The sequence below is a fragment of the Parasteatoda tepidariorum genome, chromosome 3 (genome assembly GCF_043381705.1).
Source record: "Parasteatoda tepidariorum isolate YZ-2023 chromosome 3, CAS_Ptep_4.0, whole genome shotgun sequence".
Classification (NCBI taxonomy): domain Eukaryota; kingdom Metazoa; phylum Arthropoda; class Arachnida; order Araneae; family Theridiidae; genus Parasteatoda; species Parasteatoda tepidariorum.
The window spans coordinates 30,174,775-30,189,544 of NC_092206.1; the positions used below are offsets into that span (position 1 = coordinate 30,174,775).

Sequence of the window (14,770 nt, forward strand, 5' to 3'; positions counted from 1 at the left end):
GAAATTCTATTATTTATTTCCAAAGAACATTGAAATGTCTATATATCAAATCCTATAAATATGTAAATTGAATGAAATATGTTTAAATCAAAGATTTCACAGGATGTGTTCATTCCATATTTTAGAACTTCATTTTAAAGAGTATCCTATGAAATCCTATGAATAAGTGAAACAAGCACAAATTTGAAAATATCCAAAAAGAACCATGAAAACAGTTTCAAACATTCAGCATTTTCATTGACTTCTAGTAGTATTTTTCTTCAATAATATGGTTAATTAGTCTTTAAATAATTCATTATGCTTTGCTGCATCATTCCATTGGTTATCAAAATTAATTTAAAGATATTTGTTATGTACATACATCTTATGAAAATTGAATTTTTTTCTATTTGCTGCAGTAAATGAATATTTTGCCTCTATAGTATCAGTATTTATTAGCATAAAAAAGCAATGCTTCAAAAATTGCAGTTGTTATAGATACTGTTACACATTTTGTTGACACACTTGATACACAATTAATTTTAATGTACTGCAAAAATTGTTTCAATGAGAAACTAATGTCTGGACAGAGTTATATGAGACAAAAAACTTTCTGAACTACTGTGTTACATCCTCAACAAACACTAATATCAAACAAAATAATATTAACTACAGCAGAAATACACTAATGCATTTATACTATTCCAAAAATAAATTAAAAAATTTTTTAAGAAAAATGTTTAAATAAAATAAACTGAATTTTTGAAAAAATTAAATATTTTTTTAAAAACTTTTTTTTAAGACTTTGCAAATTTTTTCAAAACTTAGCAGCTCTTGTACCTCTAAATTCTACTATTCTGTTTCTAAATAGATTGTTAATAATCGCACTACAAACAAATGTGCATATTGACTTGAATCTTTCTTATTAACCTGAAAAATGTAGATATTTAAAAATGTTATAATATAACATAACTGATGTATCAGTTCTAAAAATTTTAGTTTAATTTCAAAACTGACCTCTGAATAACAATTTTAGTTCCTGATAAATAAATACTGTTCATTCTAAATAAGAATTTGTATATTGACTTAATAAAATTCTTCTTAGTATCATTAAAAAAAAGTTATGAAAAATGCTATTAGTGCGTAGTTTTTATTTTTGTAATTTATTACAAAAAAAACTTGTGCAAAATGGTGATTATTGTAAATTATATTTCATCTATTATATATTTAAACAAATAATGTTACTAACAGCTTTATTGATCAGGTATCACTATGTTTTCCTGAAATGTGAACTTACCTTTGCTAATTTTATAGGGAAGTGTTATACTTCTAACGAATTTTTTATTGTGCTTTAATATTCTTGAAATTCGTGATTTAATAAATTTTCTATACGTAATCAATCAATTTTTTTAAGACATTTTTCTCTAAATTGATAAAGTTTTTTTCTTTTTTTTCCATAAAAAAAATAATTAAGTAAGTTAGTAAAATAAAAATTGCTCTACTTATTTTATTTGAAAAAGAAATGCTTAATATTATAAAGATTTATAAAATTGTTTATTATACCAAGTTTTGCTTATTTTGTTTTAACATTTTTTTTTATAAATTGTTATATTATTTGTGTAGTCTAAGCTTCACACATAAGAAATAAATCTGCTTGCATATATTATCCACATATAATTTGGTTTCATGTTGTTATGTTTTTTTTGCCTAACAGATGTCACATGATGAGTTTGATGTTCAATGTCAAGAACTTTGTGACACAGCTTGGAAATATAAAAGTAATTTTTTTTACTTATTAATAACCTTTAAGAAACTTACTAGAATTCTTTTTGCTGTTTTAAAGGAATGTTTTATTGTAGAATCCACTGTTAATCCATTGTACCCAAACTGTAAGTAAAGTTAAATCAGGTTTAATTTTTATTTTACTCTTTTTACCCCCCTCCCAGTAGTAAAAAGAGCTCCCTCAGAAGAACTGGATACCTTCTTTTTGAGCCCATGTGAAAAGGCTAATTAGTTCATACGCTTCTTCATCCTTTGCGATCTTTATCAGATTAGGTTTTAAGTGTGATTGTTCTTTGCTTTAATGTTTTATTTATATGCACTAAAAAATTTGATGAACGTTAATAAACACCTTCTTCAGATTTTAATCTTTAGTTTTACTAAAAATTCATTTATAACTAAAAATAAATGTATTTAGAAGTTATAAATAAATTTATACTCTTATTCACTAAACATAATAAAAAATGTATACAATTTTTTTATTAAACTGATAAAGGACACTAACATAAGTTTTTGCTTCAATAATATTTAAAGGGAATTTAAATGAAGTGAATTCCTTTCAAAATGATTTGATTTTTGTTAATTTTTTATTTATTATATTTTTATTTGGCCCCTTTAATCTTCATAAATCATTAATTTGTTTGTAGATTCTGTAATTTCAAGCATAATCTTGTTTCAGTTTTAGAACAGCAAGTTCGTAAATTAGAACTGTCCTGGGGAGAACAAATGGATTTGTTTGATATGGAGCTGAGAACACCGGGCAGAGCTTTGGAAATGCATGAAAAATTGTCATCTCCTTTTCGCAAAAAGTAAGTTTATGAATAAAAATTGAGGGAAAAGTAATCGATTAATAGAGATTACAAAACTTAAAAAAGCATTTTATTCTTGTAGGTCACTTTTTGAATCAATCCGTTTATGCAAGGAAAAGCAAGTAAAAGCTCAAGAACAGCGAGAACGTTTACTTGATGAAAAGGCCCAAAAATTCAAAATAATTGAAAAAAAGGTGGGTTGTATGTTTATATATTTTTATTTCATTTCATGGAATATTCTTTCATTCAAGCACTTTAAAGTTTCACTAATGAATGAAATTAGATAATCAAGGGGGAAAAAAGAAGGAAATCATCAATATAGTATTTTGTTTTCTCTGAAGCAACCAAAAAAAAAAATTTTTTTTTTGAAAAGGAGTTTTAGAATTTGTAAAAATAAAACTTATTGCATTTTATAAGAATTAAAAAATTTCTTGAGAAAATTCATTTGGTATTTATTGTTTGGTACGTAAATATATATATATATTTTAAATGAAAATTGTTTGTGAAAAACATGTCCACTAACTCTCTTCCCATCAATTGTAATTGGGAAAAACTATGAAAACTACTGCATTAGTTTTAAGAAATTTAGGTATGTGAGAAAATATATAAAAGTGACCCGAATGTAAAGGGGAAATGGGTAAAATGGAGTAGTGATAGAAGTCCATCCTTCATGGTTATAAATCAAACTAAGAGAGTGCTCTGTCTGCAGATTGTGCATAGATGAACATGGGGGAAATTTCTAAAATTCGTTGTGCTGACGTCACAATTGTTCAACCTATAATATCATTCGTTCAAATTTTAATGTTCAAATGACAAGAAATGATTTTAAATTTGCTTTAAAAATTTTATGAGAACAAATAATAGTGACTGGCAACAAAGACAATAAGTTGAATGTTTCAGCTCTTGCAAACAACATGGAAGAATATACTAAAGTAAGTCTTTTAGTGAATTGGTGTACCTTTTGAGAGCATATAAGTACTATTTAACTTATTTCACTCAAAAGTCGAGGTATTACTATTACTATTTAACTTCTATTTTAAAAGTACTTTTCTTAAGTGGATTTTATATTCTTTTTGGATATTGTTTCACTTTAAAAAAAATAATGCTGGAAATGCGTAAAAATATGAAAAAAGAGTAAGGTATTTTTTTTTGTAGTATGCTATAATTACTTATGTACTTCAGTTTACAGTGCGAAGATTAAGTTAATTTAGTCACAGAAATTCAAACTAATCTTGAATTCTTTTTGAAAGAAATTGGTAAAAGTTAACGATCTGGTGCCCATTGCATTTTAGCGATTTTTTATATACTTACATATGACAGGGAAAATATAATTTGAAAGTGAGATTTTCTAATAATTAAATAATCGAGATAGAAATAATCGTAAAATAGAAGATTTTTTATACAGTGAAATTTTCACTGTACAGTGTCCAATGCAAAGGGCACCTTATTCTACACTCTAACAAAGATATTAATTAGTTTATTTTCATCGGAAAATACGAGCCAAACTAAATTAACCATTTTGGTCTGTCTAAATTTTGCGGTCCTGTGAATTTCATTAGTGAGGTTTAATAAAGCTTTAAAAGTTTGAGAAGCATGTTGAACACTTGTTAAAATATTTTTTTTTCTGTGGAAATTGGTGTGTTTGTATGCCAGTTCACTGGCTTAAATAATTTTTAAGCTTATTTACGGATATCGTAATTTAATTCTTGAAATCGCCGTTCATATTTGTTAAACCATACAATATGAGTAAAATCTTATTTTTATTGGTCTAAAAGTGTCGCAAGTAAACGGGGGTAAATAAATTAAACTTCGTTTATATTTTTTTGGGGTGTTGAATTTTTTTTTTTAGAGAAAATACAAATACATAAATGAAAAAGTTGAATTTACTTGCTCTGGTGAAAGGCAACGAACCTATTTTTAACATTGTATTGATATTTTTTGACGATGCCTTATTTATCATTTTCAATTCCCCGTACTCGCGATAAAATTGTTTTATCGGATAATAAAAATTAAACAGGCATCCTCTTATATCTTCTACATTTATATCCTCTGCAATACATTATGTTAAGTATCTTTTTAATCCAATTTATTTCGTTTCTGATGTATCGCCAAAAAATAAGGAAAAGAAATTTTACCCAATTGATTAAATTTCATTTACATTAGGTATTAATGCCGTGCGCTTTTGGAAATAAAGAGCCCTTAAATTTCATATTAACTTCATATTTTTTTTTCATTTCTAATATGTAACCGCTATTCATTTCTAATTCTTTAATTTCATTTTTAATATGTTTCCGATAAGTAACGAGAAAAAACGGTTTAAGGAAAAGCGACGAAATTTCATTGTTTTCTTTAGATTTTTCAAAATTTAAAGTAATTGTTTCGAAACCAAAATTTAAAAAAAATATGACGACTATTAGAACTTTAATGGTTTATATTGCTGAAAATAAGAGCGACAGTTTTTATTCCAGCTCTCCAATGCTGTGCGTTAATGGAAATACAGATCAGTTAAATCTCAACTCTAATATGTTTCGTTTCTGATACGCCACCAAATAATTAATTTACTTAAATGATGGAATTTTTTATTATTTTGAATTCAAATCTACTTCAATAATTTCGTTTTAGTGCCGTAAGTAATAATGTTTATTTTTTTTATTTATTATTCGTCATTTAATAGCGCGAGTCTTTTTATTTAGAACGAGTTAAAATAAATTATATTAAAAATAAAATTAAAAACTAAATAAAATAAATATAAATAAGAATGACTCAATGATTGCACAAATTAGCAACAGAGAATTTGTGTATTATTGTACCAGGGGTCTGTCCAGGCCGAATTTACTACCGTTTAGCGGTACCTTCACAAATTCAATTTTAGGAAAAACGGTAGTTTCACAAAATACTTTTTCTTAAAATTTTATTTTTGTATCCCTAAAGAAACGATAAATCCATATTTTTGTGTTGATTTCTTAATATAGTTTTAAATTTTTCACAAATTATGTCTAAATTTTCACAAAATAGGTACCTCTCAGAAAAACCTAGACAGACCCCTGTGTACAGTGTGGTTGAATTGCTATATAAATAACTCGACAGTAAAAGAAAGAATCTGTGCGTGTTTCTCTTATATTTACAGAATCGTTTTAGAACTAACTGGTCCTGAAAATTGGACTGCAGGTTTAAGGGGTATTATTAGCACTCGACCCGATTTGAATAATTGTTCAAAAATTTCAGCTAATGTGTTTGAGTGGAGAAAAACGTTTTTTTTTTAAATTTTATTTTTTTATTAGTTTGCGATTATGTTTTGTTACAAATTAAGCTGTAAATTGTTTTATTTTTATTCCCTCAATCATTTACGTGATAACATTAATATCATTTGTTAGCATATATCTCTATTGAATCAAAAACGAGATACACTGGGAGTTTATTATACGTTCTTTTATAACTAACTATTGTCTACTCGTTAAATCAGGTAAGATCAAGTAAGAAATATTTGGATGACATGTTAAAACTTAAATCAAAGTCTTTGAATTTTTTAAAGGTATCTGAAACCACTAGTTTACTTTGTTTACAAATGGATACGAATTTAAACGTGTTTCTATTCTAACGTGTTCATCAAATGTTTTCTAAATAAGGCAAGATCAATTTAATTTAAATAAGAAACATTAAGTTACGCACTAAGTGCAAACTTTTCGGGAAAATGGTTTGATTGGGATAATTTTTGACGATCAAGAGTTAGCTGCTTTCAATAGAATTATTTTCCTTGCTGAATAACACTGGGTATAATTAAATCTTACTTTGATGGTTGAATCTCTGAAATGCGTTCAACTTGATCTAAACGTTAAGTCATTTAGAATTACGAAAAACAATGGTAAAATTATAATTATTTTTGTGATCATCATAAGTCTCTCAGTTTTGTATATATTAATGTGTTGATTAACCGATCGATTGATTATTTACTTTTTTTTCATTATATATTAATATATAGTGAAAGAATCTTGATTTTTGAAACGTTTTTTAATTGCGTGCATCAATTATCATTTTCCATCAACCTTTTCGTAATTTAAAGTACTTTAATTGAGGACAGTTTGCAGACTTTTTGATACTTTTCGGTACTCGTAAACGAAAAGTCACCAAAAAATGTAGACCTTCACCAACTTTTTTTAAAATTATTTTTATTTTATGTATTTTTTAGACACGTACAAATTAAATAAAATAAACAAAAAGATTGAATTTCCTTGTGCCTGGTTAACCCAAAAATACCATTTTTTTTTTATTTCAAAAATTAAAACATGAATTTTTCTGACATTTTTCGAATTTTTATTTATTGAAAAAATACGTGTTGAGCTGAATTATTGCTTTTTAGAAAATGAAATTTGGAAAATTAGAACTATGTAATAAAAGATTCAAGAATAATTACTATTTGTAGATTTTATAACAGTATTTGATCTCATTTATAGAATCGTGATTTGATTATTTATTAAGGTGGAGTAATATTTAATTTGTATCTTCCACACCATTTTTAATTTGTATGAAACTGGTTGGAAAATTTAATTTATCAACATATTCTGATATTCTTTTTTTTTTAAAAAAAATAATAATCGATTTGCAAATTTTTTGTGGTTTTCAACTTTCATTTGTAGTTGCAAACTTATTTTAGTTTATATTATGAATAATTTTTTTGCATTATTCTACCTTTTAGAATGATTCTTGTTTGGTATTTGTTGTTCTTCATAAAATAAAATTGTGTTATTGTACGAAATTTAGCTTCCTTTAAGAGTAGTTCTATTTGCTAGTTATTTATGTTTCCTTTGTTACTTTTGCTAGTTCATTAATAAAGACAAATTTTCAATTAATCTTTTTTGTTTTCTTTTTAGCGGCTTGAAATGAAAGCTCTTATTGAGGAGAGACAAGAAAAGCAGCGTATTATAATGGAGCAAAAACTTCAAAAAGCTAATGAAAAGCGTAAGAAAGAACTGCAGAGAATTATAAGAAAGGCTCATGATGAAGAAGAAAAAGTCAGTTTGAGTTTAATAAGTTTTTAACTTTTCATCAAAATAACATTTTATTATTTGAACAGCAGTCTTTGTCATTACTATCTTAATAGAGTTTTTCTAGAAAAAAAGAAATTCAAAATGTTTACAAAAATTAGATAAACCATTTATTTCTCAATAGAAGGATATTATTTTTTTGAAATTTTCATTATTGTTTTATTATAAATTGTTCCATAGCTTTGTTTTTCATTTAAAGAAAAATCACTATTCAATTTCCCAATTACCAACTGATGATTTTTAACATTGCAGTGAAACATGACCAAAGTTTTGTTTGTAATTTCTATTATTAAATCTAATCTACTAACTTATGCTATATTCCTTATGCTCCTTCATTTTTTAAAACCCTATTTAGTAAATTTCTTAGTATAGGAGGGACATAGTATTAATTGGTTGCTATAAATAATACATATTTAATATTTTTTGTAGGAAAAATATTTCCCTGTCCCAATGCTTTTATATCCTGCGGAGGGTCCAACCTACTTTAATCAGTAATTATGGATAGGTAATAATTAATGTAACTGAATGAAATAGCTCATAAACAATAAGAACGGTTTCTATTGAAAACTAAAATAACAAAAACAGTTGATCCATAAAATGATTCCGAATTTATCTTGATATTCCAAAATATGTTTAGAATTAACCATATAATAATATTTAATAATCTGATCGATAATAAAAGCTTATAAAACGAAAAACGATGAGCAAGAGAGCAAAGTGAAAGTGAGCTATAAACAAGTTTGCCGATACCAGCAAAGCTCAGAATCGCCAACGGCGCAGCCCCCTGTTTTATCTGACCAGATTGGATAAAACTAAGTATATTAGCATATTTCCAAACAATAATTAGTTTTCTCTCCAAATTATAGTTTTTTAATTAATAATTTTTATTTTTTGAGCTAAAGGGTTGAGCTCATTAATTTTTTTAAAAAGAATATTGTGGTTATTAAACATTTATTTTGATTAACAAGTTATTTTGTTATTAATACAATTTTGAAGTCAATAAGATCAAATTTATGCGGGTGAGGATTTTTCACTGAAAATAATAATCTATATATGTTTTAGAGAATCTAATTGTGCTGTTCTATTTTACAGTAGTAATCTTGCAAAATATAACACGACCCGATCTGGAGATTTTGATGGCCATGTGAATGAGTGTAACCATATAAATCAACAAAATGTATCAAATGAGTTGGTTTACAAATTAAATTTTTATCGCATTATGAAAGTTTCCATTTAGTAACTATTAAACTATTAACTATTGGTAACTATTATTCTGTTATTTATTTCCACATGTCACTAATTATAATGTTTGAAATAATTTTAAGATAAAAAATTTTTTTTAAACTGGCTCATTTATTTTTGTTAACTTTGTATACTTAAATTTTTTTTCATTCTGATTATTGTTAAATTAGTTTTTTACATAAATTTTTCATAAAATTCTTATTATATTTTTTCTGTTATGTATAATGTAAAATTGATAAATAAGGTGATTACAAACATCTAATGACTGATTGTATTTTCTTGTTTCTTTTATAAATTCTTATTGCAACTCATGTCACTCATCTAGGTGAATGAAATAGCATTTATTAATTCCTTAGAAGCTCAGAATAAAAGGCATGATCTTATTTCTAAGGAGAAAGATCACGAAGCTCGCTTGCAAGATATTCAAGTAGGTTTCTTTTCTTTTCTTTTTTTTGTAATCCATTATTTAAATTTTTTGTGCCAGATGTTATTTTCTTTTCGTACACTTGTAAATGTATTCAGAGTTATTATTTTAAAATGCATTTTGTTAAGTTATATCTAGGTAATTCCTTTATTATATAAAATTTACTAATGTATAGAATATTTTGTTTGTCATTAAGAAATCTCACTTCAAATTATAAAAAGCACTATTCCAATGCAAATATCAAAATGCTCAAAATTTAAAATTAGTCCTATCAACGCTACATTATATTAGGCTTATCCTACTGACAGGAAGTTAGCAAATGTGGATTTCTAAAGATGTTAATTTTTAAAATGCCAACAACAATTAATTTCAATAAAGAATCTGTCAGCATTTTTTTTTCTTAATCTCAGATTCACTTTTTTCAAAAGTAATAATAAATAAATAAAATAAATAACTGTGTAATATTTTTATAATTTTTGTGATTCATTTCCAAAAAAAGCTTTTAAGCAAGTATTTCTGGTTTTTCAAAGTATTTACTTGAAAAAATTGCCCTTTTTTTTTGTTTTTTGTTAATAAAAGGGAAAATGAAAAGAAAAGTGTATTTCAAAATATATCTTTTAAGAAACATGTTCACAAACTGTCATAGGATTAAACTTCAGTATGTAAACAAAATTATTTAATATGCAAAATTTCCTAAAGTCATTGCGATTATCATAATTAGTTTAAATTTATGCAACAATAAAGAAATTCCAGATTATAAAATATTCATAACTGTACCATCATTTTCTTTAAAACTATTTTTCATCATTATTAGCAGATATTAGAAATAGTAAAGTTGGAAGTTCTGTAAAAAAAGTTAAGATTTGCTGGATCCTCTTTTATTTTGCTTAATGCAAGAAATTTATATTTAAAATTATTAAATAAATAATCAATTCTGAGTTGATGTACTTAGACAATTTCACAAAATTAGCATTTTTCAATAGCACCTCTTTTGTGATTATCTGTTTAATATTTTATATTTTAGGAAGAGAGACAAAGGAAGCAAGAGGAAAAAGCTGCAAAAGAAGCGGCTGCAGAGGTCTAATTTTTCTGAATATTTTATGTGTTGTGCTTTGAATTATTTGCATGAGTTTATAAAACTCAGAGTAAATTAATTTGAATGTAATAAAAATATTAGTTTAGTTTTTTTTTTCGTGAAGCATATTTGCTAATTGGTAAGGTTTGGCAGAATTATCTATGTTTTTCTTTGCATTTTGGTACTTTTAAATCGTAGTTTTTCTGTGGATTTTTTTTTATGTTAAGCTCAGACTGTTAGAGTCTCGATTCTGTTTTTACAATCTTCTACAGTTATTCTATTTACAATACCAAATAAAGTTTTAAATTTTATGAACCGCTTCAGACATTTTTGGAACTCTAAGCTACAATTTTCCTGCATCAAAAAACTATATTTCTGCATGTTATACATTGTAAAAGTTGTGCATTGCAGGGAAATTTCTTAACAATTTAACCTTGAGGCTCAGTGTTCGGAGGGTTAGATAGTCTAGAGAAATTTTGATTCTTAGTTGGTAGCAAAACTACATATTTAAACTAAAACTAATTAAATTTCCATTTATTAATCATATGTTGCTGATTCTGTATGTATGCACTGTGTGGATGGATTTTTTTAAAAAAAAATATTTCTTTGAAATTTTTAAATGTATCATAAATATGAATCGTAAGTATTTTTTTCATAAATTATTATTTTGCATCATAAAATTAACTCTTAATGCATCATTTGCACCATGTAAATGGCATTGTACTCTCACATACTGGGTCAAACACAGAGACTTCAACTATTGCAAATTCTCCGTAGTTTCAGAAAATATTTTTCCTTATAGAATCAAGAATAATGTATTTAGATTTCGAAAAGAATTAAACTTTTTTACATCTACGAACAAAAGTAATTTAAACTAATACATGTAAGGTCTTATAGATGAATGCTTAAGCTCCTATGTTCTTATAAATTTTTTAAAAAAATCTGTTTGTTTAAAAAAAATTGTGCTTTGGTTCATTACAACTAAAAAATTAATTTGTAACAGCCTCAAATAGTTAGTCTCTATGAATGCAGTACCTATTGCTGTAAAAATTGTTTCATTATTCTTATTTTGCCATACTTCCCATAAATTTAACTAAATAATTACTAAATTTAACTAAAATTCATTATAATTAATATTATAATGAATTTTTTTAAATATTTTATAACTGGCGTTGAACAGCTGACCCAAGTTTTGGGTTTACGACTACTAATGTTCAACTCTATAGCCTTGTAATTTTGAACCCATTCTAGAAAACAAGGGAACTTCTGGATCAAGTATTGGGAGAAATTTGCCTTCGTGGAGAACTTTATAATTAATTATTGTTATTATATCTGGTGGAAAATTAATACACTTTAAATACTTTCGAACCATTAAGGGTTGACATATGTTGCAAATGCACTAAATGTTTATGCATATTATTTTATTAGGATGCAGGACAATCTTACTCTAAGTATACTGTGATAGAAAACTTAATTCAAGATTCGGGTATGTGTACTGCCAAGATTTACACAATATATTTCTGCCATTAAATGCCCTGGTTAGTGTCAAAAAACAGTCAATATGTGCTTTTTATATTTATTATCAAAACATAATAATAAAACATAACAGACTGAAATGAGAAAAACAAAGATAATATTCATGAGAACTAAAAACAAAAGGAGCTTTCGAGATGTGCTCCTTCCTCGTGAGTGTATCAAAAACAACTAAACAAAGAATATTTTGATTGGCGTCGGATTGTCTCCGCCGTAATAGAATTAATTCGTAACGTACTGTGTTTTATAATATTTTTTAAATTTATTTATTACGCATTTAATAAAAGAAAAATGTCAATTGAGGTAAAGAAATAAATCTTTGAAATTATTTTGAAAAGTTGCATAATGTGCTTAACAACCAAGTGATGAAGAAAGAAATTTACAAATATTAATAATAAATTATAAATATTTGATGTTAATTATTATGTTGATGTTTATCAAATGTTTTGTGTATTTGATCTTTAGGAGCGACGAAAAATTTTAGAGGCTGAGAGACTTGCTCGCTTGAATGAAATGCAGGAGAAAAGGAAAATGCGAGACCATAAAGTTGAACAACTCTTCCTTGTTAAAGAAAAAGAAAGAATAGAGTTGGCTAATCAAAAAGCTCGGTAAATGAAATTTTTTTTCTACTTACATTACTTTTCTCAAAAAAGTAATGTTAAAATACTTTTTAGCATTTTTTTTTGTAAAATATTTTTATTTATTTATCTTGCTTTTAGTGATGTTGACTTGTGTTATTATTGTAATAAATGCATATTTTAACTGCAAAATAACTTGGGTCCTCTTTGGACCATTATTCATGAATGTTGGCTCAATATGGGTTCAAAGGACCATTATTTTTCCAATAGTGGCTCTATGTCGAATCATCCGAATCACCCGATATATTACAACCACTTTACAATCAATATCAGCCCTATATATGGAATTATCAGATTTTCCCAAAATTTTATATTCATTATTAAGCTAATATAGGCCGGACATCAGCCAAATAGGCTCTATATATGCCATTATGGGACCAATATTAAAAAAATAAGCATCCCAATATTGGTCCCCCAGTGGTGCATGTTCTCATAGGGCCCATGTTGAGGCAATTTTGAGCCCAACTGGAGCAAATGGAAAATTATTGCTCTGAGGAAGTAAGGTAGTTAAAAGCAATGAAAAAATATTCTATTCAGATTAAACAGTTGCTACAACTTTTAATTTGAGACTTTTAACAACTTAAAACTTGAAAATTTAGTTATTTTAGTTTTTGCATCAATTTAAACAACACTTGGTTAGGTACTTATATTTCAATATTCTGCTCATCTTTATTTATAAAAGTTGTTTCACTTAAATATGAACTGATTATATAAATTTCTCTTGCTACTTCTTTTTTTAATATTTTTCAGAACAACTTTTTTGGCTTGATCTTGGTTCTACTAATCTGAGTTAATTCAAGTCTTTATAGTTAATTTTCAACTTGATGTGTAGCATTCACTTTTTATTTTGTTTACAGGGATAGAGAATTAAGAAAATCTGCTCTTAATGCACAGCAGCAAATTTCAATAGAAGAGCTTCAAAAGAAAATACAACTCAAGGTACTTAGAGTTTTACTTTATTTTTGTAAAAATAATGCTTGATGTATTTTTTTTTACAACAAAAAATATGTTCAGGGGGTATAAAATGAGGGGGTATTGTGTATGTTAGGTATTTCAGTCAATAAATTTTCAGTCTTGGCCTTTTTTCCAATTTGCACCCATGATGTCCTTTTTTTTATTCAAAGGTGTTATATATTTATGGTGTGTTATTATCAAAGGAAATAATTATTTAAATAATTTCTTTGAAACCTTTTCTAAATTAATTATTTAATTCTGACCACAATATTAGAATGAATGGCTTACTGCAGATATTCTAATGAGCATTAAAATAACATTGTCTATGGAATAACAAATCACTGATTGGGAGGATCACTGCATTGAGGGTCACTGTATAGGGGAGTCGTACTTAAACTGTGTTTATATTTTTTATTAAGTATTTTCTTAAGAGAATATTTATGGTTTGGAATTTGTAGTAAGTAGTTTTAAAAAAATCCTAAGAGGCCTCAATAAAAATGTATGCTTCATTTAGTCTTTTTTTGTTAAGGGGGGGGGGCAAAAATTTTACAGGATGCAACCTTTTTTAAAAGTTTATAGGACACGAAAAAGAAGTTTACTTAATGCAATAATTAAACTATTTTCTAACTATTTAATTTGGTTTTATAAAACAATAAATAAATATTGAGAAGTTCCTTATAAAAGTTTATATTTCATTTAGAATCTTTTACGGATTATTATTTATCTGGACAGTTATATGATTTTGAAATTGTATTTTTGTAATGTAGCAGATTTCAGTATCTAAGTTTTGTATTATTTACTTATTGTTTAGAACAATTAATGAATAAGAAGTAAAAATATTTTAGCAAGAAGAAAGTGCCCGTCGACATGAAGAGAATATGGAACAAATACGCCAAAAAGCTTTCGAACTCAGCATAAGAAGATGTTCTTCTAATAATGATGATGTGCCTCAACCTGTGCCTTATGATACTAAAAAGATCTGCACCATTTGCAATGTTTTGGTATAAATTTTATTTTGACGTAACTCTGTTAAATTTTGAAAAAAACTTAACAGTGCATTGGAGTAAAAATTGAGGAAATGTAGTTTTTGATCCATGAAACCAGTGACTAAAATATTTTATAAGTCCATATGTACTTTTACTGGTCTCTGTTAATTTTTTTTTTTTATAAAGAGAACATGTGTTAAACAAAATAAATTTACATGGTACACAATATTATGATTTTTGCAAACGAACAAATGAATACAATTGCAGCAAGTGAAACTATATATATATATATATATATATATATATATA

General features: G+C 26.2%; 1 protein-coding gene across 1 annotated transcript in view; it reads left to right on the forward strand.

The window, feature by feature from the left end:
* Positions 1-14,770, forward strand: part of LOC107456063 (short spindle 3) — a 57,479-nt gene that overhangs the window by 18,870 nt on the left and 23,839 nt on the right. The window contains exons 9-17 of the mRNA XM_043039043.2: positions 1,694-1,757; positions 2,438-2,567; positions 2,650-2,761; positions 7,436-7,576; positions 9,177-9,278; positions 10,300-10,353; positions 12,349-12,491; positions 13,379-13,460; positions 14,321-14,476. Of these exons, the coding sequence (XP_042894977.1) occupies positions 1,694-1,757; positions 2,438-2,567; positions 2,650-2,761; positions 7,436-7,576; positions 9,177-9,278; positions 10,300-10,353; positions 12,349-12,491; positions 13,379-13,460; positions 14,321-14,476 (984 nt within the window). The remainder of the gene's footprint in view (positions 1-1,693; positions 1,758-2,437; positions 2,568-2,649; positions 2,762-7,435; positions 7,577-9,176; positions 9,279-10,299; positions 10,354-12,348; positions 12,492-13,378; positions 13,461-14,320; positions 14,477-14,770) is intronic.